This window comes from Sceloporus occidentalis, unplaced genomic scaffold (assembly GCF_023333645.1).
Source record: "Sceloporus occidentalis isolate IW3139 unplaced genomic scaffold, rSceOcc1.0.p SCAF_5, whole genome shotgun sequence".
NCBI classification, from domain to species: domain Eukaryota; kingdom Metazoa; phylum Chordata; class Lepidosauria; order Squamata; family Phrynosomatidae; genus Sceloporus; species Sceloporus occidentalis.
The window spans coordinates 647,124-674,692 of NW_028316985.1; the positions used below are offsets into that span (position 1 = coordinate 647,124).

Consider the following 27,569-nt stretch of genomic DNA (forward strand, 5'->3'; position numbering starts at 1 on the left):
CTCCCTACTGTTTAGATGGAATCTCTTTTCCTGTACCTGTAATTGGAATCCATTAGTTCCTGACTTTATTTATGGAGCAGCAGAAAACAAGCTGACTCCATTATCTATATTTGTGTTACTCAAAGTGGCAGTCGGTGGAATGATGCCAGTGCTGTCTGTCTACAGCTAATTTCCCAGAAACAAAGAAAGAGGTGCAGCCAGTGTTCCCCAATATGGGCCTGGTCCTTGGCACGTTGCAAAATATATATATATATATATATATATATATATATATATATATATATATAATAAAAAATAAAACATTAAAAATAACCTGTGAGCCCACCGCCAACACCAGCTATCAAGAAACAGTGCTCCGCATTGCATTCCTTCAGATATTTAAATCACCTACCCAACGTCTTTTTAAAGACCTCCAAAGAAGGGGAGTCTACCTTGCTCCAAGGATGTCAATTCCACTATCAAACAGCAAATACTGAAAAGAAGTTCTTCCTAATGTTTAGGTGGATTTTCTTTTCTTTGCAATTTGAATACATTGGTTGTTCTTTTTCTGTTCTGATTCTGAAGCAGCAGAAAACCAGTTTGCTCCATCTTCTGCATCAGCGCTTCTTAAGCTATCTGATATGGGTGACCAGGATCTAGCTCCATATTTGTACCCACTGAGTACAGCTTTTCTTTCTTACCTGAAAGCTTGCTGTGGTCCAGCAGCCATTACATTGTGGACTAGCATCAGTCCAGAGACCACCATTTTGGGGAGCACTGCTCTACATGACATCGCTTCTGAAATTTAAAGAGGGCATTCATCTCTTCTCTCATGCCTTTTCTTCTCCAGGCTAAACATATCCTGCTCCCAGGGGATTTCCTTATAGGCCTTGATTTCCAGACCTTTAACATCTTGATGACAATTAAACTGGAAATGTGATTAGGAAAGACTGAGGCTATGGCAAACAGCAGACAGCCATGAGGTTCCATAAAGGAGCAGGGCAAGGGCTCATGCTGCTGGTTTGTTCTTAAGAGGAGCAGAGGAGGCTCTCAAGTCAACTGGAGCAATCAGGTTTTCTTTTAACCTGTTTCCTGCCCCATGCAGTTTCCCTGATCTGAGCTGCTAGTAACCATGCAGTAGGAGGGGGAATGCCTTCCAGGGTAAAGAGCATCTCTCACAGGGGTAGAATTTAGCTCAGTGTGATGGGCTAACCTTCCTGACCCCAAGTATTGCTGCTTCAACAAAAGCCAGCATCACCCAGAAGGTTAAGGGGTGATATTATTTATTTATTTAGGTATTGATATCCCGCCCTTCAGTCCTAATGGCTCTCAGGGCGGCTTACAATATTATTTTTAATCAGACAGTTCCCTGCCTTCAGTCTTACAATCTAAAAGTTATTATATTATTATATTATAACCATGTATAACTATTTGGAGGGGTGTCATACTGAAGAAGGAGCAACCTTGTTTTCTGCTGTTGCTGAGCAATGGATGCAAACTACAGGAAAAGAGATTCCATCTCAACATTAGGTTCCTGACATTAAGGGCTGTTGGACAGTGAAAGATGCTTCCTTGGAGACTGGCAGAGTCTCCTTCTTCAAAGGTTTTTAAACAGAGGCTGGATGGCCATCTGTCAGGGATGCTTTCATTCTGTGTTCCTGCATGGCAGAATGAGGTTGGACTGGATGTCCATCTGGGTCTCTTCCAACTCTGGGATTCTACAATTCTATGCTTTCAAGTGCTAATAGAAGTGTACAAAAAGAAATAGGAGCATCTCATATCATTTTGAGACATCAGCTTCAGGGAAAGAGCTAAGAGGAGAGGCATGATTAATCTGATTAATTACAGGGCTCTTCCTCACTCTAAAAGGGCAGAAGGAGAGGTTGACACTAACAGCTGCTATTCAGGAGGCTTTGGAGGGAATCAGAGCATGAGAAATACCTGGGAACTTGCTGCCCTTCAAACAGGTGGGAGCTTTGCCAGAGCCAGGGGCCAGATGTCTGCCTCCGGTCTTTGCTCAGCCCCAAACAGCAGAAAAAATGCAAATAAATTTTAAAATTATTTTAAATTAGATCAGTTAACTAATGCAACTAATTTTATTTTTTTATTTATTTAAAAAGGAGGTAGCTGAACGTCTACTTTGGGTGTTGCCTTCTGGTTCTGGCTTGTGTTGCATGTGTGAATGTAGGTGAGGCTTGTGTTCCCTGAGCTGTGCAACAGAAAAGCACTGTTCCTGGGCAGAGGCAAAAGCTGGTTGTTTTCCTGTGTGGGCCATAGACCAAAATCAAAGCTAGGTGTGGATGTGTGGAATGAGCTCTTTTCCTTCCCTTCAATAGCAAGGCAGATTCAAGTCCCCTTAGTTCTAAATGAAGGATAGACTTAGATAGGAACCCAGGGAATTTGTGATTGTTATCTGGCTGTCTGACAATATTTGATGTGATGTGATTTGTTTGATATTTGATGTTGTTAACCTGTTTTTTCCTTTCTATATGGTAATTTTATCTATTCCTCTTTTAATTGTTATTATCTTAGAATGTACGCCTTGGGCAGGCTTTTATTTACTCCTAATTTTACCGACTTTGTACAGCGCTGTGTATAATTACAGCGCTATAGAAATAAAGTTTAATAATAATAATAACATACTGTCCATCCATCTCCATATCATTTGCACTGCCTGGAGCGACGTCTCTGGGGTTGAAGCTGGACGGCCTCCCCTAGACTTTCTGAGAAACACTGGTGTGTGTGTGTGTGAACCCAGGACCTTCTGCAAGGAAAAGAGGTGTTCCCCCCCCTCCCTCCAACTCAATTGAATGATCCCAGTGTGGGCTCTTCTGTTTTTGAATGACCAGCATTTGCCATGACAGATGTTTTTGGAATGGAGCTGCCATTCTGTTTTGGCACCTTGCACGACTGAGATGAAAACAGCAACAAAGCCTACAAGGAAATAGGTAGCGGTTAAACTGCAGTAGTTGGAAGCTCACACCAGAACATCAACACCTTTCAACTGAAACAGAATTAATTGATGAGTTTATATAGAAAGAGGAAGCTTTACCCTAGGAGCTAAATGCCTACATGGCTTATTTCTCTTCACTCTCTTTCTCAGATCTGTAGGAATACAAAGCAATGGTGGGTTTTCCAAATTGCATTCCAAATATATATTAGTTTTCTACCTCCCCCTTTACATCTGGATACTGACTTCAAATTATACACTAGAGCACCTTGGGGCTGGTTAGACAGAACAATTTGTGACAATAGGATCCGGCTGGTGGGGCTGGGTCAGACTCTCACTCCAGCAGGGAGGCTCCCTCCTTCCCGGCCCGGGGGTAAGTGGAGCCCGCCTGGCCTTTGGGGCTCATGTCCACCTCGTCCCAAGGTCCTTGGCCACCAAAGGAAAGTGGTGGGCCACTAAGGCATGGCCCCTTGCCTTTGCAGAATTTGTCGGGTTGCGAGGCAGCTCAAGACACAGGGTATGGATGAGAGGTGGAAAGGAAAAGACGGAGGGAGGTCGGAGACAGTCACAGGGAGGGTCACCTCTGGGGAAATCAGCCTCCCTGCAAAGCACTCAAAGCATAAACAACGTTTAAAAACCCTGTTTTGGGGATCAGTGCTAAATGTTGCTATTGTTTCCAAAATATCAGTTGCTGCGGTTGTTTTGTTAATTGTACTGCCTAAGAGCCTTATCACCTTATTCAACAAACTCAGCAGGGAAACGAAAAGACACATGCTTTTTTCTCTCCCTTCGCATGACTTTCCCTCTCTTCAAGTTGTAAAAGCGTGGGAAAACATTGTAAAAGCGTCATTTTTACCAAATGGATTATTTCAGCTTGGCAAATGGGACACTTTTACAACACTTTTACGACCCTCTCCCACAGTTTTACAGGTTTGTTTAATAATGGGATAAGGCTCTAAATGACTTGATATGGAACACAGGAAAACTCCCTTGCACTGAGTGAGAGACCCTTGGGAGCCTGTCTTAGCCCCTGTGTTTCTAACACTGGCTGGCAACAGCAGTAGCTATCTAGGCAGGAATCTTTCCTAGTTGTACCTAGAGATTCACCCAATCTTTCCTCCTGTAGTCTTCCATCCAAGGACTAGTCAGACCCAGCCTTGCTCAATTTCCAAAACCAGACAAGATGAGGTGTGTTCAGGTTGGGATGGTGGTCAAAGCATGCTGTGTCTAGTAGGCATTCTTCTAACTAAACAAATACAGTATAATATCTATTTGGGCAGTTGGTGTTGTAGATTCTCTAGACCAGAGGGTGCCAGGGTGGGGGAGAGGTGGGGCCGTGGGGTAGACAAGTTTATGAGTCCACCTGAGTTACTCAGGGAGGCAAAATCCCAAGGAGACCTTGAGAAGCTCCAAACTGGGTACCTGGATGACAACAGATGCAGTTAAAAACAAATCCAAAGTCGTGTGGACTCAAATGAAATAAAATCTGAACTGGCATAGAAGTGGATGGGCATATGAGTGGGTGGCCTTCACAGACTCACAAGGGAGCCATTAGGGAAAAGGCTGGCAAGCAAAGCAGCAGGTGACACAATGGCATTGTATAAATGTGCTACTTGCATATTTAGGATGCTGAACTTAATTCTGATCACCCCATCCTGAAAGAGATGCCATTGAGCTGGAAGAGGGGCCAGTTTTGGGTCCCACCAGATCCATTAACTGCTGCCTGGGGAGTGGGCCCCGATGCCATCCCCACATGAAGGGGGGAAATTGGGAGTTTCCCCTCTGCTCTCCCTCTATGGCAAAGGAAATTCCTGCTGCTGTGAAGGGGGGATTTACATGGGGAAAGTGTTGCTGTGCACTGCTGGTCCTACCAAACTGGAGCTCCTGCCAGCACCGGCAGGGGCCCAAAAGTTATGCCTTCAGGTTCCCAAAAGTGGGATCAGTAAAAAAAGGGAAGAAAAAGAGAGGTCTGAGACACTGGAGGGAGGCAACAGGAAACAGCAAAGAAGAGATGTGTCCATCAGGAGAGTGAAGAGTCTGTCCAGACCAGCCATTCTCTAGGGAATCTGTTACTGGGCGCTATGGCCCATGTGGGGTAATCCACCACAGGGGTGTAGCTGTGGGGGGCACAAAATGGAGTTGTTGCCCCCCAAAGAAAAAATATTGCTGTTCACTTCTGAGGTCAGAGCAAGGCACCCAGTGATGATTCTGACCTTTGAATGAGTGACCCATGGCAGCAGCGGATGCACAAGGAAGCCCAATGGACATGCGTGCTGAGAGCCATGGTGGCATGGGAATGGAGGGCTCTGGATCTTTCCAGAAGTAATAGGTGTATTTTTAAAAACTCTTTTAAGGGTGTTATACCATGGTTCTGGTGCCGGACATAACTGCTCCCACTAGAACCAGGGGCTTGGCCATGCATCATCCAAACAGGATTTTTGTTGATGCCAGAACTGGGCCGGGGTGGGTGGGTAAGTGGGCCTTTTAGCCTGTGCAGACGAGGTCAGAGTTTAGGCACCCCCCCCCCCAAAAAAAAAAGGTGGCAAGCCAAATGGCCACAAGAAGGCAAACACAGCAAAGAGGAGTTCTAGGTATGAACCATTTTCACTGTATCACTCTCCAGTGCTAGAAATTTGGGGAAGGAAGAAAGGAAGATTTCATTTCGGCTGCAGAATTCCCACGGGGGCAGTGCCCCCACCTCTCCCTGCTCCATCACCTGTTCTCCCTCCACTTTTTTATTCTTTCCATCCCCAAACAAAATCTTGCCTCTCATGAAGGGATCCTTGCGGAAGCTTGCCTTGCATGTCCCTGTTCTGCCTCAGCCTTCCTCTTTATCAGCAAAGATGATGGCTCATGATGAAAGATGCCCATGGTTCTCTTTCTCATGCAAAGGGCAGCTCCACCTATTAAGTTTGCTTAAAAAGCTGTCGACTATGCAGCGTGTGCCCATAGGTGTTTCAGGACACATTTTGGCCATGTACACCCACTGCAGGAATCTGCAGGGCAATAAAAGCAATGCATAGCACAATTGCTATGTAATGCACGGAGAAGCGCTGATTTCCTTTCCATTCCTTTTAGCAAATGCTAAACCCAGTTCTGTGATCCTCTCTCAGAGTTTGCCCTTCGCCAGGTTTACCAGCGTGCATATGGACACAGTTGTGAGAATTCAAAGTTATTTTGGGGGGTGAGGTGGGGAAGGACACATGTAGGCATGCAGGGTCAGCACAGAGCAATAGCCTTTCCACACAACAAAGTTATAGCACTATGATTCCACTTTATCTGACTTGATTCCATCCTATGGAATCCTGGGATTGGCACTTTGGGGAGAGGTATTTGAAACTCTCAGCCAGAGAGTTCCTTTGGTGCCTCCCCAAACTACAAACCCCAGGCTTCCATAGAGTGCTGCTATGGCAATTAAAGTGGAATCATTAAGCGCAGTAACTGTGCTGCAGTGTAAAAGGGCCCTGCGGGACAAAATTGAAACAAAATGGGGGGAAAGAGTACTGGTCTGGACACACCCTTTTGGAGCAGGGAAGGATGGGAAGAAAGAGAGAGGGATTGTGCCAGGGGAACCGGAGAGGGTCACCCAATTTCTCCTAGCCGCCTCTTCTCCCCGCCAACTCTTGAGGTCTTCTGGGGTATTTCCTCCCTGCCCCTTTGGAGCCCTAAGCCTCCCCCGCCCCTCCGCCAAGGAGTGGGGTGTCTCTTGTTGGTCAGGACAGGGCTGCCTCTGTGCCCAACTCCCCTCGGCCTTACCGTGCTGCAACCACTGGTGATTTCTTCCCTGGGTCTAACGCGCTCCCAGCAGGCTCTTCCCCCAGGGACCGCGTGTCCTTGTTCAGCTGCTGCAGCCGGGAACTCAGCTCGCTGATCACAGTTGGTTTGTCATCCTCAGCCCCGTGGATTGGCCTGCTGTCCAGGGGGTCCCCCCACAGCTTGGACCTTCGCTGAAAGAGGTAGCGTGGCCGGCCGATGCTGGCAGAAGCCAGAATGGCCGCATGTTGCTGGGAGATGAGCTCGCTGTCCGAAGACTGCTTCAAAAGAGGGTCCCTGAAGGTAACCGGCCCCTTGCTGAGCTGGGACTTGAGTTTTGGCTTTGGAGGCACTGGCGGCTTCTCTAGTATAAAAGTTTGTCCGTCCGCAAAGGAAGTGTACGTGTCAGTGGGCTCCCCACTCTCAGAGGACAATGTGGACATGCTGGAGACAGTGGAGATGGTGCTTGTGGTCTCCAGGTGGTGGTCACTTGAACTCCTGGTGTCCACCTCTTCCACCCCTGAATCTGCGGCAGACTCAGGGGCTGTGGGGGCATCAGAGGGCTTCCCTGAGGGTGTTCCACCAGTGGTAGAAGGTGCTACTGCTGCCACTGGCATGGATGGCGTGGCAACTGCTGGAGCAGCCAGTTGGCTGATAGGTGTGCCTGGGGTGGTGACCAGGACCCCGTTTGCAAACTCATCCGGGGGAGGCACCAGACCAATCTTGGCCAGCTCTTCCCGCGTTTCTTCATCACTTGAAGACAGCTGAGCCGGGGGCAGCGTCACCGTGTACGGCTCCACTTCCTCTTCTGAGCTACCTTGCCCTAGGGTTTTGTCAGAGGCTGGGCTGACGGGGGCCTTCCCCACCGGACTGGGCTGGGCCTCCACCGCTGACAGCTCCCCTGGCTCAGGGCCTGCCTCGGGGACAGGCACCTTCTCCTCCTTCCTGTCCAGTCCCAAGTCTTGGCCATTGCTGGTCGCATGCACCATGATGAGCCCAGCTGTCTTCTGCTGCGAGGTGTCCACTATGCTGATGATCATCGACTTCCTCTCTTCTGCTTTCTTCTCCTCCTTGGTGGGCGTCTCGGGTCGCACCTCCCCCTCTTTCCTCACAGTTGTCGGTGTCCCCCAGTGGCTCTGCGTTGGGGTCAAGGTACCCGGTGTTGGCGCCTTGGCTCCGGGAGAGTACGCAGGCGACACCAGGCCCTCCAGCTCCCCCCTCTCTTGTTCTTTGGTTTGGATGTCCACAAACAGGGGTGCCGCACGGTCTGAGTCTGGGCTGTGGATGGGAGTGGGCACTCTGGAGGGGACCTGGGTGGAAAGCGCCCGCTCCCTTGCGGCCAGCGCAAGCGCCAGTGGCGAATTGGGGTCCAAGGGTTTCCCTGTGAGGGGGTGGATGAAGGTGGAGGAGGAACTACTTATTAATGGCTTTAAAGCTGAGACGGGCGAAGGCAGAAGCACATCCCGGCTCCCCAGCAGCCGTTCGTCGATGGACCGCGACTGCTGTAGAGATGGCATTTCTATGGTGGGGGGGCTCCCTTCGATGGCCCCCACGGAGAGGAAGACAGTGGATTTCCGCTTTTCATCCAGGCGACGGTCTCTGTCCTTCATCACCCCAGCGATGGCCGTTGCGAAGGGGAGGCTGGCCGTGTCCACCTGCTGGGGCTGGTACTCCATCCCGCTCAGGCGGTGGCCGCGCCGGGTGGGAGAGGGCTCCCGCGTGAAGCCCCCTGCAATGGAGAGGGCCGCACGCTCCTGGGCGTCCTCCACCTGCAGCTGCTTCACCAGGGGGCTCTTCTTCCTCTGCGGCTTGGTGGGGGCGAAGAGGCTGACGTTGAACTGGCCCATGTTGGCATAGGGGTTGTCCACCATGCGCCCCTTGCGCTTCAGCTTCTCGGGAGGTGTGGCGGAGGGGCCCGGGCGGGGGATGTCGGTGGGCTCTACGGGGATGTGGGAGGAGTCCTGCAGGATGATCATGGAGCGTGCCCGCTTCTGCCTTTCTGGGTATGGGATGGAAGTCCTTGCTTGGTCATACATCTCGGCCGCACTTATCACTTGGGGCAGACCGTGGAGTTTGGCCTCTAAGCCTGGCTTAAAGCTGGACCGTATCGTATCGTAGACTCTTCCGGGGGGTGGAGGGGGGGAGAAGGATGGGGGCGGGGCCGTGTCAAAATAATAGGGGGAAGGGGGAGGGGGAGGAGCAGTTTGGGGTGGGGGTGGGATGCCATGCCCTTCTCTGACTGTGTCTTGCATTGACGTACTCCGGGGAAATTTCCCATCCATGAAGGAAGCAGCAAATTTCTCATCTTCACCTGTAAACCAGCATAACAGGAAAGGTCAGAGTTGCTGAGCCAAAGGACACGGTGGGTTCAGAAGCCAAAACCTCTGGGTTAGGAGCAGAGCCAAAGCCTGCCCCAGGGTTCCTCCCTGTTCTGCTGGCCAGTTACACACATGTTCAAGTCTCAAACCTTACACTGAACCTATGGGTTTGCAATGTTAGGGGGCAGTGGGCACCCAGGGAATTTTGAGAGAGGGTTAGAAATGTGTTCACAAAAGGGCTACCCTGGAGATTCTGGCCAGTCCCCAAACACCCGTTCCCCAGAAGAAACAGTAGGGCTAAAAAGAAAAGTGACTTGCTCAAGAATCTGAATGCAAGCCAAAGGTGAGAACTGGGCCCCCAAACACAAAACAGCTGTTCTGAAAGCACATTGTTATGTTCCAAAACACTTTTTCAGAAAGAAACTAGTCCCCAAATGACCACACATTTGCATCCCCACAGCACCAGAGAATATATATTTCACCCAAGATGAACTGTTGATGCCCAGAGAAGCACGCAAGAGAAAATGTCCTCTCAGGCACACACATCCCAGGCAGCGTGTACAAACCACAGACAGGACACAGAAAGCATCCAGGTAACACATGCCACATGAGAGCTGCGCCTTCCCAAAAAGAACATTTTAACCAACCAACCACGCAAGGCAGGAAAAGCACTGCCTTGATCGCTGCAACTATTAAGTCCAGAGGCGACCTGAAGGCACCCCCTCTCATATCTCCCATCGTTCTTTTTCCTGTGGTTGCTTCCACGCTGGAAGGAGGTCTACTTTGCAAGATGGAGGGGGCAGAGGGTCAGGAACCCTCACCCCTGAGGCTGCATTGCCAGCACTCCACATATCTGAAAAAGTATGCTTGGCTTTCATGTGGGTAAGCACAGAGGTCCTACTTTCAGCCTAGCCGGATCTGATTAGCCAAGGTGGCACCAGATGCTGGGCCAACTGTGGCTACCAGCAAACTGGGCATTGATGCCCTCTCTGCCATCTACTCCTCTCTGAGGCATTATATACAAAGTGGAAAAGCCTGAACATAAGTTTAGCATCATTCATTGAGGCAGAAGATGAACAAAGGATGCCTGTGTGACTCACGGTAATTGCTTTTCCCTTCTTTTTGACTCACATATACACACAGCCATGCTTATACTGGAGTCTTCTGTAATTTGCATGGATTCTTCCATGTGGCAACCTGAGGAGCTTCTGAATTCATTCCAAGAAAACCACATCCCTTGATGTCTTTTAACTATTCATCCATGAAAGAACCCCAAAGCCCACCTGTGAAGGCTGAGTCTCCCTTATCCAAAGTGTTTGAGACCTGAAGTGCCCTTGGAGTTTTTCAGATTTTGGAATATTCACATGTACATAATGAACTCTTAAAGATATGAGAGTCCCTCCACATCTGACAGTCCTGATGAGAAATCTGTACTTAGGGCAAGAGGCTACTGTCAGAACAGAATTCAGAGAAACAGATTGTTCCCCAACTGGCAAAGGGGTCAGGCAAGGTTGCATCCTTTCACCCTATCTGTTAACTTTTACACAGAAAATACCATACAAAGAGCAGGCTTGGACACAGAAGAAGGCAGAGTGAAGTGAAGAGGAAGGAACATCCATAATCTGAGACCTGTGGACAACACCATACGTCTAGCAGAAAACATCACAGACCTGGAACAGGTACTTAGGAAGGTGAAGGAAGGAAGAGCAAAGGCGGCAGGGTTACTACTGAACATAAAGGAAACAACAATAATGCTCATGGAGGACCTACACAAATTCAGCCTGGACAATGAGGAAATCGAAATAGTTAGAGTTCCCGTACCTTGGATCAAACATTGATCAAGAGATCAGAAGAAGACTAGGAATGGGGAGGGAAGCTATGAAAGAACTAGAAAAGATCCTAAAGTGTAGAGATATACAACTGAGCAGCAAAGTTAGAATTGTGCAAGCCATCGTATTCCCCATCACCATGTTTGGATCGGAGAGCTGGACAGTTAAGAAAGAAGATAGGAAGAAAATCCATTCATTTGAGATATGAGGCTGGAGAAGAGTGCTGAGAATATCATGGACAGCCAAAACAAGACAAACAAATGAACAGATCAAGCCGGAACTTTCTCTGGAATCCAAGCTGATCAAGTTGAGGTTGTCGTACTTGGGCCATGTCATGAGAAGGCAGGACTCATTGGAAAAGACACTAATGTTAGGAAAGGTGGAGGAAGTAGAGAGGAAGACCACTTGCTAGATGGATGAACTGTATTAAGGAGGACACAGGTAAGAATTTGCAGGACCTGAGCAGAGCAGTGGAGCATAAGGAGCCTTGCAGATGCCTCATCTGTGCGGTCGGCATGAGTTGAGAGTGATGTAAGGGCAGTTAACAACAAGAGCAGCAACAAGAAGAACAACAAAATGACATAACCTGGAGACAGGACCCAAATATAAACATGAAGTTCAGTTAAGTTTCATATACACCTTATACACATAGAATCGTAGCGTTGGAAGAGACCCCAAGGGCCATCCAGTCCAACCCCTTCTGCCATGCAGGAAATCCAAATCAAAGCATCCCTGACAAATGGCCATCCAGCCTCTGCTTAAAGACCTCCAAAGAGGGAGACTCCACTACACTCCGAGGAAGGAGTGCGTTCCACTGTCGAACAGCCCTTGCGGTCATAGCCTGAAGATAATTTAATACACAATATTTTTAATAAGTTTCTGCATGAAACAAAGCTAGTGTACACTAAATGATCAGAAAGCAAAGGTGTTCCTATCTCAGCCACTGGTGGACAATTTTGGATTTTGGAATTCTAGATAAGGGAGCTTCAAATGGTGCAGATTTCACCACAATCCATATGGGTTTTATCTCAGGGGCATCTCCCAGTGTCTTCTCACCCTCTTCTCCTTTCCTTTCTTGCCTTGGCAAGGTCACAATGCCTCCTCATTCTGGGGTCCCCGCATAGAGTTGGGCCTGATGAACAGGGAGGAACCCAGAGCTCCTGTCATCCCACAGTCTCTATGGCCATATCACACAGGCATGGAGCCTCGGAGCATGAGATTAGGCAGCTCTCTGAGCTATAGGGGCCGGCAACTCCCCAAATCTCCCTTGTCTAAGATGAAGTTGAAGGCTTTCATGGCCAGCATCTGTCGTTTTTTGTGGGTTTTATGGGCTCTATGTGGCCATGTTCTTGCGTTTATTCCTGACCTTTCACCAGCATTTGTGGCTGGCATCTTCAGAGAACTTGTCTAAGCTCTGGCAGAGGCACACTAGTGGAAGCCATTCTGGCAAAATTCCAGTTAATAGCCAGGTTTAACCAGAGGGATACATGCCTTTTAAAAAGAAAGCCTATAGACAACAGCCCATAGGAACACATTATGGCACTGAAGCAATTTGTCATTGTAGGCACTCAGAAGAATCCCAGGCATTATGTCAACAAGAGGCCAGTGCAGTCTAGCTTTACAAGCGAATAAGAAAACTAAAGTGGCTGTAAAAGTTTTTGTCCCCTCTGCTTATAAGAACGTGGGGCTGAGATCCTACACCGTCACTGCAGTGTATATCTACACTCACAGTGACATGGTGGTTGTGCTACACTACACTTCTGCTGAACACCAACCTTGTGCAGCCAATGGCACGTCTGCCAGTGTCCCTGCTCACTGTCCCCTTGTGCAATGGGGAATAATGCACAGTGGCTGTTTCTGCCATGCCAGGGAATCAAGAGATGTGCTGAAGGCACTCAGAAAGAATCATAGAATCATAGAGTTGGAAGAGACCACAAGGGCCATGCAGTCCAACCTCCTGCCATGCAAGAAATCCCAATCAAAGCATTCCTGACAGATGGCCATCCAGCCTCTGTTTAAAGATCTCCAAGGAAGGAGACTCCACTACACTCCGAGGAAGGGGTGCGTTCCACTGTCAAACAGCCCTTACTGTCAGGAGGTTCCTCCTAATGTTGAGGTGGAATCTCTTTTCCTGGAGCTTGCATCCATTGCTCCATTGGGTACTGTTCTCTGGAGCTACAGAAAACAAGCTTGCTCCTCCCTCAAAATGACATCCCTTAAAATATATAAACAGGGCCATCATATCACCTCTTAACCTTCTTTTCTCCAGGCTAAACATCCCCAGCTCCCTGAGTCGTTCCTCATAGGGCATGGTTTCCAGACCCTTCACCATTTTGGTCTCGCTCCTTTGGACACATGGCTCCAGTTTCTCAATGTCCTTTTTGAATTGTGGGCCCAGAACTGGACACAATATTCCAGGTGGGGCCTGACCAGAGCAGAATACAGTGGCACTATTACTTCCCTTGATCTAGACACTATACTTTTATTGATGCAGCCTAAAATTGCATTGGCCTTTTTAGCTGCCGCATCGCACTGTTGACTCATGTTCAACTTGTGGTCTACTTGGACTCCTAGATCCCTTTCACATGTAGTTTCATTCAGCCAGGTGTCACCCATCCTATATCTGTGCATTTTATTTTTCCGCCCTAAGTGCAATACCTTACATTTCTCTGTGTTGAATTTCATTTTGTTAGCTTTGGCCCAGCTTTCTAGTCTATTCAGATCATTTTGGATCTTGATCCTGTCCTCTGGAGTATTAGCTATTCCTCCTAATTTGGTGTCATCTGCAAATTTGATACGTATGCTCCCAATTCTGTCATCCAGGTCATTGATAAAGATGTTGAATAGCCCTGGGCCCAGGACAGAGCCCCACTGGACACCCCACTGGTCACTTCTCTCCAGGATGAAGAAGAGGAGCCATGGCTGACCATCCTTTGGGTTTGGCCGGTCAACCAATGACAAATCCATGTAACAGTTACCTTGTCTAGCCCACCTTTTACAAGCTTGTTTGCCAGACTGTCATGGGAAACCTTGTCAAAGGCCTTACTGAAATCAAGATCTACTACATCCACAGCATTCCCTTCATTTTATCAAAGAAAGAGATAAGGTTTGTCTGGCATGACTTCTTTCTCTGAAACCCGTGTTGACTTTTTGTGATTATGGCATTGCCTTCTAGATGTTCACAGACTCTCTGTTTAATGATCTGCTCCAGAATCTTTCCTGGGATTGATCTCAGACTAACTGGAGGATCATTGTTGGGATCCTCTTTGTTCCCCTTTTTGAAGATGGGGACAACGTTTGCCCTCCTCCAGTCGTCTGGGACTTCTCCTCTTCTCCAGGAGTCCTCAAAGGCTATTATGGCCAATGGCTCCGATATGACATTTGCCAGTTCTTTTAATACCCTTGGATGGAGTTCATCTGGTCCTGGAGACTTACATTCATTGAGATTAACAGGGTATTCCTCTGCTATCTCTTTACTTATTCTGTGCTGAAATTCCCCTATTCTGTCCTCTGCTCCATTATCCTCAGGTTGAGCACCCTTTTCCTTTTCTGAGAAGACTGAGGCAAAGAAGGTCTTGAGTAACTCTTCCTTTCCTCTCTCTTCTGTTAGCATTTTGCCATCTTCTCCACGCAGTGGCCCTACCATTTCCTTCTTCCTTTTGCTGCAGACATATCCAAAATATCTCTTCTTATTCTTTTTAACCTCTCTAGCAAGCCTGAGCTCATGCTGCGCTTTAGTTTTTCTGACTTTACCCCTACACATGTCTGCTATTTCTTTGAATTCCTCTTTGGTGATTTCCCCCTTTTTCCATTTCTTATATATGTTCCGTTTAAAACTTAGCTCCGTTGAAAGTTCCTTGAGACACCTCCCGTTTTTCTTTCTCAATGGAACTGTTTGAAATTGTGCCTTCAGTATCTCCCTTTTGAAAAACTCCCATTCATCTTGAACTCCCTTCTCTTTTAGTATTTCTGACCATGGGATCACCCTCAATACTTCTCTAAGTTTACTGAAATCTGCTCTCCTAAAGTCTAGGACGTGTCTGACTCTGCCTGGCTTCTCCAGAGTTACGCACTGCCTTAGAATGAGCAGCTCCATGGAATGAAACCTGCCGTTTGGCCCCATTTAAAGGAGAGCCATTCAGGGGCTTGCTGAATGTTGTTGAGCCAACATGCGGGTCAATCCTAACAACTGGATTTAGGCCCATGTGAAATAGTGGCACCTGTGGAGTTCTGTTTATGCAATCATTAACTGAGTATGTCCATTCAAAAGCAGCCACGGAAGTACAGCTGTGTGAAAAAGGGAAAACCTACACACACGTAAGGGGGTTCCACAGCTGAGCAGAGATTCGAACTCCAGAGTCATGGGCCAACACTCAAACCACTGCACCATGCTGGCTCTCTTGGAATACTGCTGACACACAGGCAAGACACCATCAGAAGTCTTGGCAAGGGCAACCCACTGAATGATTTGAGTCCATCTGTGCCAGAAAACTCTTTCCATTGGTGGAAAGCCCAGAAGCTGGGCAATAGCACTCCCCTGCAGTTGGCATGCAGCATGGAGCCTCTGATCCTGGAATCAGTATCACACCCTCAAGATTTGTTGGCGGTGATGGCTGCTTCCTCCTTCTTTTCGTCTTCCTCCTCAGATCTGTCTAATCCCTTTATATAAAGCCATCGAGGCCAGTGGCCTTGCTGCATCAGCCTAACTATGTTCTTAGTGAAGTGGTACCTTCCTTTTGTCTGCCCTCTGTCTCCCACCATCCCACTTCACTGCATGAGTCACAAAATCCTTTTGAGATAGCCTGACTGTTCACAAAAATGCCACAAAGGATGTGGGGATGCACCTGAGATTAATGCTCTGTTCAGTTTTCTTAGGATTCATAAGAGTTGAATGCAGGCGAGGGACTGATTCCAAGTTCTGGCATAAAAGCAGCCACTGTCCAGAGCAAAACCTGTGCTTTAAGGGCTAAGCCCATCAAGATGCTTTCAAGGTTATTTGAGACTGGCTTTGCAACGGGTCCAGTGCAGCTCAGACTCTTAGCAATTCTGCAGGCACCCAACACAGTGGAGGAGAAACTCAGCCCAATCCATCCCACTGAGGTTTCCTGCTCCCCCCATCTCTCTCTCTTGTTTCCCAATGGAGAAGAGCCCCCTGCGTGCCTCCTACCTTCCCAGGAAGAGGCCATGAAGGCACCCTCTTCTTGTGCCCCACAAGGGAGAATGGGCATGGACCTGGAGGCCTCTCTCCTGTGGCAGCTGGTGGGGTCCATGTCCACCCTGAACCTTAGTTCAAGCTTTAACAGAGCTGCCAAACACAAGTTGCTGAACCTGTTTCAGAGGTGGGATTCAGCCTCTTGGATACTCTGTTAAAATTCAGAGTAAAACCTGGAGCGAATGCTTCACATCCAGTGATCTGGAGGCTACCAGCCAACCAGCACCAGCACCTCTCTCTGAATGGAGAAAGTGAAAAGGGGTAACAGAGCAGGGCCAGAAGACAGTGAGGTTCAGGCTTCTGTTGGGAACCCCCAGAGACATCACCCAGCACCAGTCTGGTCTTGGCCTGGAAGGGAAATTCAGTTCCTAGGGCCAAAACAATGCCCTGCCCCTGATTAAAGAGCCAGGAGAAATGGCTCTCACTTGGTTTCCGGTGTCCCTGAACCACCTTTTATGAACCAAGGGGCTCAAGATGATCAAGGCCTATTTTGTCTCTCTTTCTCTCTTACAAAATGCATGGACAAATGAGAAAGGCCAGCCTGGCAGTCAAGGGACTGGCCTCTCCCACAAGGCAGGGGAGGCACTGGTGAGTCTTTGCATATGTCTGATAGGTGTATTGCCCTTGGCTATGCCGAGCAGCATCTCTTAGACCACTTATCGCCCCTCCAGAGGAGACAGCCCCCAGCACCATCTGCTGCCAGGTAGGCCTTGGCCTTTCCTTCAGATTATGTGGGGCAACTGCTTGAGATGGGAGAGCATTAGGCTGGCCCCACAGAAGGATGCCAGGCTGTGCAAATACCCTTCTAAGACCATAGGATAGCTGGAGTGGGATCAGCACCTGCCCTCTTAAGAATTTTAGCACTTCTGTAATCTGTTAACCGAATAGTGGTTAAATCTATTCAACAATTTTTGAACGGGTCTACTCTAGCTATCTGTTAGGGGCTTGTTAGGATGCTATCCTGATGGTGGCAAGAGCCCTCTTTTTCAGAACCTGGGCAATTGGTCCATCAGCCTGGTACCCAAATATACTAGACCCTCCTGCTGCCCTTTTACCTTCCTCCTCCTCCTCCTCCTCCTCCTCCTCCTCCTCCTCCTCGCAGTCTGCATTTCTGCCACCGGAGCATTTACACTTCTAATTCTGGGTCTACCTGAAAGAGTTCCACTCCAGAGAGCCATTCTTGGATCTCTGTTTCTCCGTTAGCATGGCTCAGCGTCACGCAGAGGAAAAAAACAGTTCAGAAACTGCTGGGTTGTGACTCATAACCATTTGTCAGCTGTTCCTGCTTCCGGAACAAATGACTTGCATCGCTCCTTTCTCAATGGGAACAGCGCTGCAACCATGCCTTCTGAAGCTCAGGCCTCTTGTAAGAGCACTTTGGGTTTACCATTCATCTCCTGTGATATTTACTGGGTTTGGACTCCACGGGGTCCTTCATTCCAAGATGGAATGAAGTTCTCTGTTGTGACGCATTTCCCATGCTATAAATCCCAGCTGCCCTAATGCCAAGCCTGTCTTTCTCTCCGGCTAGCCCACCTCTCTCCACCAAGAGACCTGGTGGGGCTGTGGATACGCAGCTGATGTGATGGAAATACAGTGAGTGACCTTTAATGACAGAGCACAGTTATTTGGAGCTCTGGTGGGAACATTTCCCAGTGAGAAGTCAAAGGCTTTCATGGCCGGCATCCATAGTTGTCGTTGGGGTTTGGTTTTTTTGGTGGTTTTTTTGGGCTATGTGGCCATGTTCTAGAAGAGTTTCTTCCTGACGTTTCGCCAGCATCTGTGGCTGGCATCTTCTTCCTCTGAAGATGCCAGCCAGAGTTGCTGGTGAAATGTCAGGAAGAAACTCTTCTAGAACATGGCCACATAACCTGAAAAACCCACAAAAGAAACTATTTCCCAGTGAATTTGTTCCTTCTTCTTCCAACCCTGTACCCCTTTCATACCCGTTTCCTATTCATTCTTCTGTTACTCTGTTCTGTAAGTTAGAGAGGGCTGTTGATTCTCTTCCTTTAGTGTGAAATCCTCTGTGCAAATCGTGATTCTGCCGCTTGATGTACTGAACTCCGATTGCCTTACTGCGTGTAACCAACCTCCAGTCGCACTCCCCAAAGAACTTCGATCTGGGACTTGTTTTAAGTCATTGTTTTAATTTATATGCTGCTTTCAATCCATTCTTAAGAGACTGTTTTATTTCTGCTGAGAAAAATGGGTTCTAGCAGCCGGAGGACAGAGGCTGGTCTTGTGACCAACATATAAAATATAGCTTGTGATGGACCGACTGGGCTGTGGCAGCACGGTTTTGCATAGGCTCCATTACCCTCCTGGATCTGAGGAGGTAGACTTAAGCTCTGATGAAGCTCTCTTGGTATGAAAGACGGGGGAAATTGCTCGATTGGCCTTTATCAAGCCTCCAGTTAGCCTGTTTGGTAACTGCTTCAGTTTGCCAAATCTGATAGTACACCAGGCTGTAAGTGAAGTGTCTGTCTCTTGGGTGCCTCATTGTCCCAAAGGGCCCTTTTCTGCATGGGTCTCTCGAGAACAAAACTTGCAAACTAATATTATATCTGTGGTTTTTTGTGGGTTTTTCAGGCTCTTTGGCCATGTTCTAGAAGATTTTCTTCCTGATGTTTGACCAGCATCGTCAGAGAATATTTTATCTTATTTTGGTCAGGTCACTAGTTTAGTAGCGGGGGGGGGGGAGGGGGGGGATGCTGTAGATATCATTTATCTGGATTAGTAAAGTCCCCTATGATATTTTGATTAGCAAAGTGATGGAAACATCATCTGATGAATCCATAATTGCTTGGAAAGCCATGTTCAAAGTAAAGTCATTGATGGCAGTACTTCAGTCTGGAGGGAGGTTTTGAGTCGAGTGCCGCAGGGTTCATCCTGGGACCGACACTCTTCAATATTTTTATCAAGGACTTAGATGGTGGGATGAAGGGAAGCCTTATCAAGTCTGTGGATGATACAGAACTGGGACGGGTAGCCAACACACTGGAAGATAGGAACAGAATGCAGAAGCACCTGGATAAACTAGAAAATTAAGCTGCTACTAATAGAATAAAATTTGACATGGACAAATGCAAAATACATTTAGGCTACAAAACAACAGCAACAACAAATGCACAAGTATAGGATGGGGGTTATATGACTCAGCCATACTACATACGAGAAGGACATGGAGGTTATTGTTCACCACAAGCTGAACGTAAATCATTAATCTGGTGCTCCAGCGAAGAAGGCAAATAATATTTTAGCCTGCATTAACAGGAGCTTAGTTTTCAAGGTGAAGGAAGTAATAGTCCTACTATACTGTGTGCTTGTCAGGCCTAATCTGGAGCCCTGGGTTCAGTTCTGGGACCTCATTTTAGGGAGGACATAGGCAAGTTGGAGTGAGTTAACGGAAGGGCAATGAGGATGATAAAGAGGTATGGACCAAAATAGGGACATTGCCCCACAAATAAGAATACTATCCTCCAATGAATTCTTCTTCCAGTCCCAAACTTCTAGCACTGCAAAGAGTGAGACACTGAAAACCATTTGCATCTAGGATTCTTACTATATTTTTTGTTGACCCTTCCTTGGTTGCCTTTGCCTGCTGACCCTTTTCTTTGGAAGCCTAAACTGTATTTCTCAATGCTCAGCTGGAGGTTATGGTGACTACAATGCTGGAAATTTGGAGATGAGGGAAATTCTACGGAGGGGAAGGAGGCCTTCATTTTGTGCCCCGCTGTGGCAACATCCCCTGCTGTGACTTCTACCTGACACAACCGTCTGGGATGTGGATGACTGTAAGCAGACAACAGCCCTTTGAGATGCCCACAAGAGAGGGAAGTGCTCTTAAACAGACACCTCTTGCAGCAATAAGTGCAGACCCAACGGGGATGGGACATTTCATGAAAGCTGCAAAACAGAAGAAAATAATAATGCTGCATGACAGAGAACATTTAGATGTCCTGCCGCACATGAATGCAGAACTGCATCTAAAAGGACCCCCCTCCAGGGAAAAGACTCCCTTTGTTGGAGAAAGGGAGCCTTTTCATGTGCTCAAGAAAGAAAAAGAATCACCAAAACACTATGTGAAAACAGAAAATAACTATTATTTATTTATTTCATGGAATATCAGCGGAATGAGCCATACAAATCTATTGGCTATACTGCCAAGAAGAATGGAACAGAGTCGTATAAATGAAGAAATGACCGATGACTGCCAGAAACCGTGGGCTGCTTTAATTGCATTGCCTCAATGGTAGGGAATTCTGGGAAGCATAGTTTTGTGAGACATTTAGCTTCCTCTGTCAGAGAGCTCTGATGCCACAATAAACTACAGTTCCCAGGATTGCCCTGAGCCCAGGCAGTTAAAGCAGTGCGTTTTGGGCCATAGCGACTGAGATAAGTGTGTGTTTGTGTTTGCAAAAGAAGCATATTTGCCCCTCTTCTACATTCCTTTCATTTATGCACAGTTAAAACAGACAGCCTCGCCGTAGCCACAAGTTTTTCATAAAGGTGTACAGAAACTATCCCTCATTTTAAATTCAGAAGACTTGGCAAATGAAATCGAAAGGCCAGGGCAGATTTCTTTTCATATGGCCCTTGACTGGCACAGGAACGTGGTGCGGTTTGTACGGTGGGCCCTTGTTATCTGCTGAGGTTTGGTTCCAGGAACCCCCCATGGATAGCAAAATCCATGCACACTCAAGTCCCATTCAATACAATGGCATAGAAAAATGGTCACCCTTATATAAAAATGGAAAAATTAAGGTTTGTGATATGGAATTTCTATATTTTTAAAGTATTTTCAAGCCAAGGATGCTTGAATTTGTGAATAAAAGATCCATGGATAAAGAGGGCTGACTGTATTGTTTAAGGCACATCTGAGAACATCTGTATTTTCTCTATCAAATGATTTGGGCCTCAGTCCTAAGCATGGGACCACAGTGGAACATTGGCCTGGTCTACCTCTTGGTCTTACTTAGATAACAGACTAAAAGCACACTATTGTCCTGAAATATACAGGACAAGAGATTCCCGATCAACATTAGGAAGAATATCCTGAGGGTAAGAGCTGTTTGACAGTGGAACACACTCCCTCAATGGAGTGTGATGGAGTCCTTTTTGGAGGTCTTTAGGCAGAGACTGGATGACCATCTGTCAATGGGGATGCTTTGATGGAGAGTTCCTGCATGGCAGAAGGGGGTGGACTGGATCGGGGCCCTTCTTGGGGTCTCTTTCAACTCTAGGATTCTATGATCTCCAACCCTTTGTTGGAACTGCTGTGGTGTCACAGCATAGTGCCATCAGATTCACATCTTAGGGTAAGAGTATCAGCAAAAGAACGTAGGGAAACAGTGCAGCTTCTCCGTGGCCAGAGTGGGGAAGAAATGCCCAGGGTTCTTGATCCTGGAAGGGTTGTGGGCTGCTGTCTGAAATCAGTGGGGTGGGAAGGGTCAGAGGTAGGACTATGTCAGACTGAGAGGCCAGAGGAGGACCAGCTGGTCCCCTAACTAGTTGTCCAATTGAGAGAAGCATCTCTTTCCCAACAGTGTTGGATGATGAAAGAGATGCCTAACCAAGTTTTTCTCATTTTTCCAGAATGCCACCACAGAGAATGGACTTTTCCAGCCAGCCAGGAGGGCATCAGTCCTTACTCACATCTGGAGACCCTTTACTTAGGAGGAAGGCTTCTTGTCAGGTATTTCTAAGAAAGCACATTTGGAATCCATAAAGAGAACAAAATGTTTGAGGAAGGAAGGTCCCCCCCCCCCCAATTATCCTCCAGAAGCCCTTTCTGCAAGAGGCTAGGCTGGTCTCTCCTTGCTTTCCTTTCGCTGGCAGGAAAAACCCTTTTTGTTCCAGCAGACTTTTAATATGCAATTGCACCAAGGAGGCATTCTCACTGGGCGGGTGTGTTTTATTTTTATTTATTTTTAACTTTTGTATGCTTTAAAATAATTTTATATTGTTTTCATTGTGACTATTTTAATTGTTTTTTAAACTGCACTGTAAATTTTGATTTTGATCAATAGAGGTATAGCGTCTAAATCAAGGGAATTCTATTCTGCTTTGGTCAGGCCTCACCTGGAATAGCCCTGTGCCCAGTTTTGGGCACCACAATTGAAAAAGGAAGAAGCTGGAAGATGTCCAAAGGAGAGTGACTAAAATGGTGAAGGGTCTTGAAACCATGAAGCCCTATAAGGAACAACGTAGGGAGCTGGGGATGTTCAGTATGGAGAAGAGAAGAGGTGATATGATAGCCCTGTTTAAGTGTTTGAAGGGGTGTCACATTATTATTATTATTAACCTTTATTTATAAAGCGCTGTACATTTACACAGCGCTGTACATACAATCTTTTAGTTAGACAGTTTAGTTAGACATTGAGGATGGAACAAGCTTGTTTTCTGATGCTCCAGAGAACGGGACACAATGGAGCAATGGATGCAAACGACAGGAAAAGAGATTCCACCTAAACATTGGGAGGGACTTTCTGATAGTAAGGGCTGTTGGACGGTGGAAGATGCTGCCTTTGAGTCTCCTTCTTTGGAGGTCTTAAAGCAGAGGCTGGATGGCCACCTTTCAATGGGGATGCTTTGATTATGAGTCCCTGCATGGCAGAAGGGGGTTAGACTGGATCAGGGCCCTTCTTGGGGTCTCTTCCATGATTGATTTCCTTCTGTGAGCTGCCTTTGGAAAGAGGCAGCATATAAAATAAATGTCATTGGGCCACATGCAGCCCCTAACCCCTTAAATCCTGAAAGCCTAGAATGCCTCCATTAAAAAAAAGAAGAAGTGAATAAATCACTCATAAAAATGCTCCTGGTGATGATTGGAGTATCACTGAGAAATGAAATAACCTTCCTGGTTCCCCAAACCTGTTTTAAATAGGAAAAGCGCCTCCCAATCTACAAAGTCTAAATAATCCCAGAATTATGAAATGGAGGTAAGCCCTAGTCAGTTCTGAGCCACACTTTCAACCTACAGTGTGCAACAGCATCCCACTTTTGGGGATGGAGGGACTGGCCCCATGGCATTTGGGCAGCTGAGCCGAGAGCACAGTCTCCATGCAAATGCCATGCCATGCTTGGTTGAGCTGCTGTTCTAGAAGCAGCAGCAGTAAAGGGCCTTGTGTCTCAATTTTGGGCTTGAGGCAGGGTATAAATAAAGAGACAGACATACTGACAAATAGACAGACAGATGGATGAATTAGGCCTCTGCCGGTGCAGCTGAAGGTGTCCTTAACCCATTCAAATGATGCCTAAATCTGAGAAAGGCTGCCTCCATCATGATAGCAACCGCATGCTAAGCCTTTCTAGTACTATATCTCTATGATGCTTTTAGGCCAAGACCTTTTCTAGGAATGCATGTCAATGGTAGTTTTATTGCTATTAACTTCCCCTCCTCATTTCCTGTTTACCATGAGGACACCTAATTACCTTTGTTCTTGGGTGAAGAAGCAGCAGAGATGAGACTCCATTACTAAACTTGCTTACTTACTAATCAGCATGCCTATGCCTGGAGCTGAGAAGATGCTGGGATAGCGTACTTCTTAAGATGTATGGAGACTACCTTTTCTACCTCATTTTTCTTGCAACATGAAGCTAGACCTGTGTATCTCTTCATACACATGATTTTGTAAGTAAACTTATTTTCTTTTTCACTTTTAACCAAGTGAGTGTGTGTTTTTATTGGGGACACGTGGCTGGGAGAGGAGTGAGTTAGATAAAGTTTTATTCCTGCTTGCACCATCATCATCATTTTTCTGCTGAGTAAGCTTTGCTAGTGAGATTAAACAGTCTTGCTTACTTTCTGAGTTTCTAACGATCCTCAAGGAAGAACTACATTTCCCAACAGTTAGCCTCAGAGAAACACAGGCGGTTCTGCTGAAAACCCAAGGACCCCGGGAGCCGCTGGGGTCCGTGTCTGGTGCTCTTAAGGGATATCAATGAATTTTGGGTAACAGAGGGAGTATCAGGCTTACCTACAGATTTTGTCCGTGGGATTCCTTTGCGTAGGGAGACATGAGGTTTCTCTGGCCCACCATGCGCTGCCATCCCCTGCCGCTCAAACAGTGACTAGAAAAGAAACAGGACAAGAAGGACCCCCAGTTAGCTGGGAACAAGACATCAAGGTATCTTTTTGGGGGTTTTGGTTTCCATCAGTCTCTGAGAAGGAACATCAGGGCCATGAGCGCTCCCACCCCATTACAAACAAGAGATCCTGGCTCCAAACTCTGTGTCTGACACTTACAGGACAACTGCTCAGGACCCTCTAAAGCTCCAAAAAACATTAGATGCTGGTCTCAACCCCAAAAGCCGCATGTGATGGGGTCGGGCCTAGCATGCCTCTGGCTGGGATGCAGCTGCAAGGAAATGAAGCATTTCACCAATGCCCAAGTCAGCTATCTGGCACCTGTTGTGATAGAGAGACCAAACCATGCAAGCACCTTCTGGTCAAGACAGCAGAGAAGTCAAACTACAGTGAGTTACCTTCACTACTTCTTCTTGCAAAGCCTTTAGCCCATCATGCCTAATTCTAACGTAAGACTTAAACCCAACTAGCACCCAGCAAATACTAGAACACTTGGGGACTAATCCCACAAGAGCCACCGAAATTCACCTCTGTCCACTTGACTTAAGTTCATGTCTTCCATCTTTTCAGGTGTGCTAAAGAGTGATGGTTTTTTAGTGCATACCTAAACATGTTCTGGCTTAACAAGGTCATGCTAAACGTTTTATGGAGTGTGTTGTGCTGTGTGTCTGATGAAGATCGCAGCAAATCCTAAGGATGATTCTGCACACTCGAGCCTTCACTCCCAATCTCCTTGTGTTGACTTTTCAGCAAAGGAACATTATCCAGGTATTAATTTGGCCTTGGACAGAGGTCTCTGCTCCTGCTGAGATTCTCCCCTTCCTGCCCCAAACTTCTTCCCAGTTTAGGGCTTTGGCATCCCCCTCCCCACCCCCTGCCCCAATTGCCCCTCGGTTTCTCTCACACTGATCTCTGCAGGGGTGATTCTTCGGCTGGTTGGTCTCTGCTTCACTGTGGCTGCCCTGGAATCTGCTTCAACAATGTCAGCTCTCAATGAAGGCTCAGCAGCTGCCAAGATCTCATCCAGCTTCTCTGCAAAGTCAGACACACCAAACCTGTTAGCTGGGTCTTGAACCTATCAAGTGGGTGAGCTATACTGCAAAGGGGAGGGTTTGGGGTGGCATCAAGGGAGGCTGAAGGCCTTTGCAGGGCCCAGGGCAGAAGAAGGGATATGGCACCCCATTCACTTGGCAGAGAAGAAGTGCCTTCCCCAAACAGCGTGACCCCGCAGCAGCCCCTTGGAAGAAGACTACAAGACAACTCCAGCACTTGGCTGGCTGTTACATCACTGGAATGGAGGAAGATGCCGTCATCCCAAGAGGAGACAAAACACGGCTGTGTCCAAGCAGAGCATCTCCCAAATGATCATTGGGGGCCACATACGAAGAACCATTAGCTGGGAATCACAGTTGCCTGAAAAGCACCCACTTTTGCTCTCCAAGCCCAGGCAGTAGCCATGTTAATGCAGCCCTATTTAAAGCGTCTTTTAAAAGAATGCTAAGTAATACTGCCTTATGTGACATGAACTTATGTTTATTATTTTTTTAATGCACCTAAGCTTTTTATGCCATTCCAGTGATTTTTATAACTGGCCCAGATCTATGACTCCATCCTTCTCGCTGTCTAGGGTCAATATAGACCACCCTTCAACCCTTAAAACTGGTCCCGTCTGGCCTTCCTAAAATCAGTCAATGGTCTTCCAGAAGAAGCACAACAGTTTCAGTTCAGAGCTCCCTCACTCATTCCTGCTCACAGTGATGACCCAAGTGGCTTCTTGGGGTGCAGGTATTTTTAGGGGCATCAACAAGCAGCTTGTGATGAAAGAGAGATGGACCAGCAATCTCAGCAACATGCCCAAGGCTCTTGAACTTGCCTCTAACTTAGTCTCTGCCATGGGTCGCCCACCTTTTCCACCATGTGACTTCCTGCAGCTACCAGAGGCATGGCTAGATACTGATAGCAGCTCAGACTTTCAGGAGAGATATTCCAGCTTCACATATTTATCTCAAGAAGATGTGGCGAAACAAATGAGGAGGAAACATAAGATAGTCAGGAATGTTTCTTAGGTAGTGTGTGATGACACCCGTCTCTGGGACTGCATGCTGCTTTTGCCATTTTAATATGTAAGATGAATGTTGATTCAGGTTACATATAAAAATGGTATTCTCCATTCATGTACTCCAAACATGACACAGACTGTTGCCAAAAGGGAGTAAATGTGAATTTGTCTCTCTTCAGAATTAGCTGCTTTTATTAAAAGACATAGCCATGTTAGTCTGGAAAATCGGTAGGAAAGGGATCTTGTAGCACATTTGAGACTAAGGCACCTTACAGATGGGCCTAAGCAGCACCGTTGTTGCGCCAGGAATACACGCGAGGGGCGGCGCTTCCAGACGCGCCTTGCCCCTCGCGCGTATTCCGTACAGCAAGATGGCGGCGCCCTATACAGACGGACGCGGCCATCTTGACGTAACGGACGCGCAGCGTCCAGACGTCTAAACCCGGAAGAGCCGTCGCGAGTGCGTGCTTTGGCACTTGCGGCGGCTCTTTCGAGTTGCCGGAAGGAGTGCGATTTCTGCACTCCTTTTTTGCAGCGCAGAGGAGTCGCGCGGTTTGGCTGCTGCGGCTCCTCCGCACTGCAACCGGCAGCGGCCCAAGACCGCCCCTTTTGGGTGGTCTGTAATGGGCCATAGTGAGCAAAAAAAGTTGGTAGCATGTGTTTTTGTAGATTTGAGCATCTGAGGAGGTAGGCTCTAGTCTACAAAATCTCATGCTACCACTTCTTTCTTTCAGTTAGTCCCAAAGGTGCTAAAAGATCCCTTTCCCTACCAATTTTTATTAAAGCTCACTTTACGTTATCTGAGCCACCTGAATTATTTGTCCAGAAATCACCTTGGATTTATGCTACAGCAAGTACTTTTTGGGATGCTGTGCAAGGCGACATGCAGTAGTCCTTGCACAATGCTTCCCTCTCCATCTGTGTAATGGCAGGTGTACTGCACCATGGCACATTTCTTCCCTTTCCCTGGCCCAAATGGGCACTGATTGGCGTACAGAAATGGTATGCCAGGGGAGCGATCTCATGAACCTGGCTGGCCACCATTGAACTCAGGACCACCCCCATGGGTACCCTGGTGAAACGTTATACTCTACCCAGTGTCAAAGGGGATGCTGGCCCTTTATATATTTATTTTTGTAAACCAGGGGTAGGCTACTATAAAGGGCATTTCCCCTCCTGTGAGCTCCCTAACAGCTGACTGCGCTTCCACTTTTGGGAAGTCTAAGGTATTGGCAGGCAAGGAGACAAATCTGTTTTGTGATGGCTTGGAAGTATTTGGGAGCTGAACCACTGGCTAAAATGTAATGAGTGGGGCAAGGGACTTTCTAACTCTCCTTGTGGGGTTACAGGCTCCACAAAATGGGCCTGGGTCCAATG

At 47.3% G+C, this 27,569-nt stretch overlaps 1 protein-coding gene across 1 annotated transcript in view; it reads right to left on the bottom strand.

Annotated features, from left to right (window-relative positions):
* The window catches only part of LOC149311503 (SH3 and multiple ankyrin repeat domains protein 3-like), a 425,035-nt gene that overhangs the window by 22,669 nt on the left and 374,797 nt on the right, over positions 1–27,569 (bottom strand). Inside the window, exons 21-23 of the mRNA XM_089526562.1 lie at positions 25,038–25,165; positions 24,024–24,117; positions 6,686–8,993 (exon numbers count right to left, since the gene is read on the bottom strand). Coding sequence (XP_089382688.1) covers positions 6,686–8,993; positions 24,024–24,117; positions 25,038–25,165 — 2,530 coding nt within the window. The remainder of the gene's footprint in view (positions 1–6,685; positions 8,994–24,023; positions 24,118–25,037; positions 25,166–27,569) is intronic.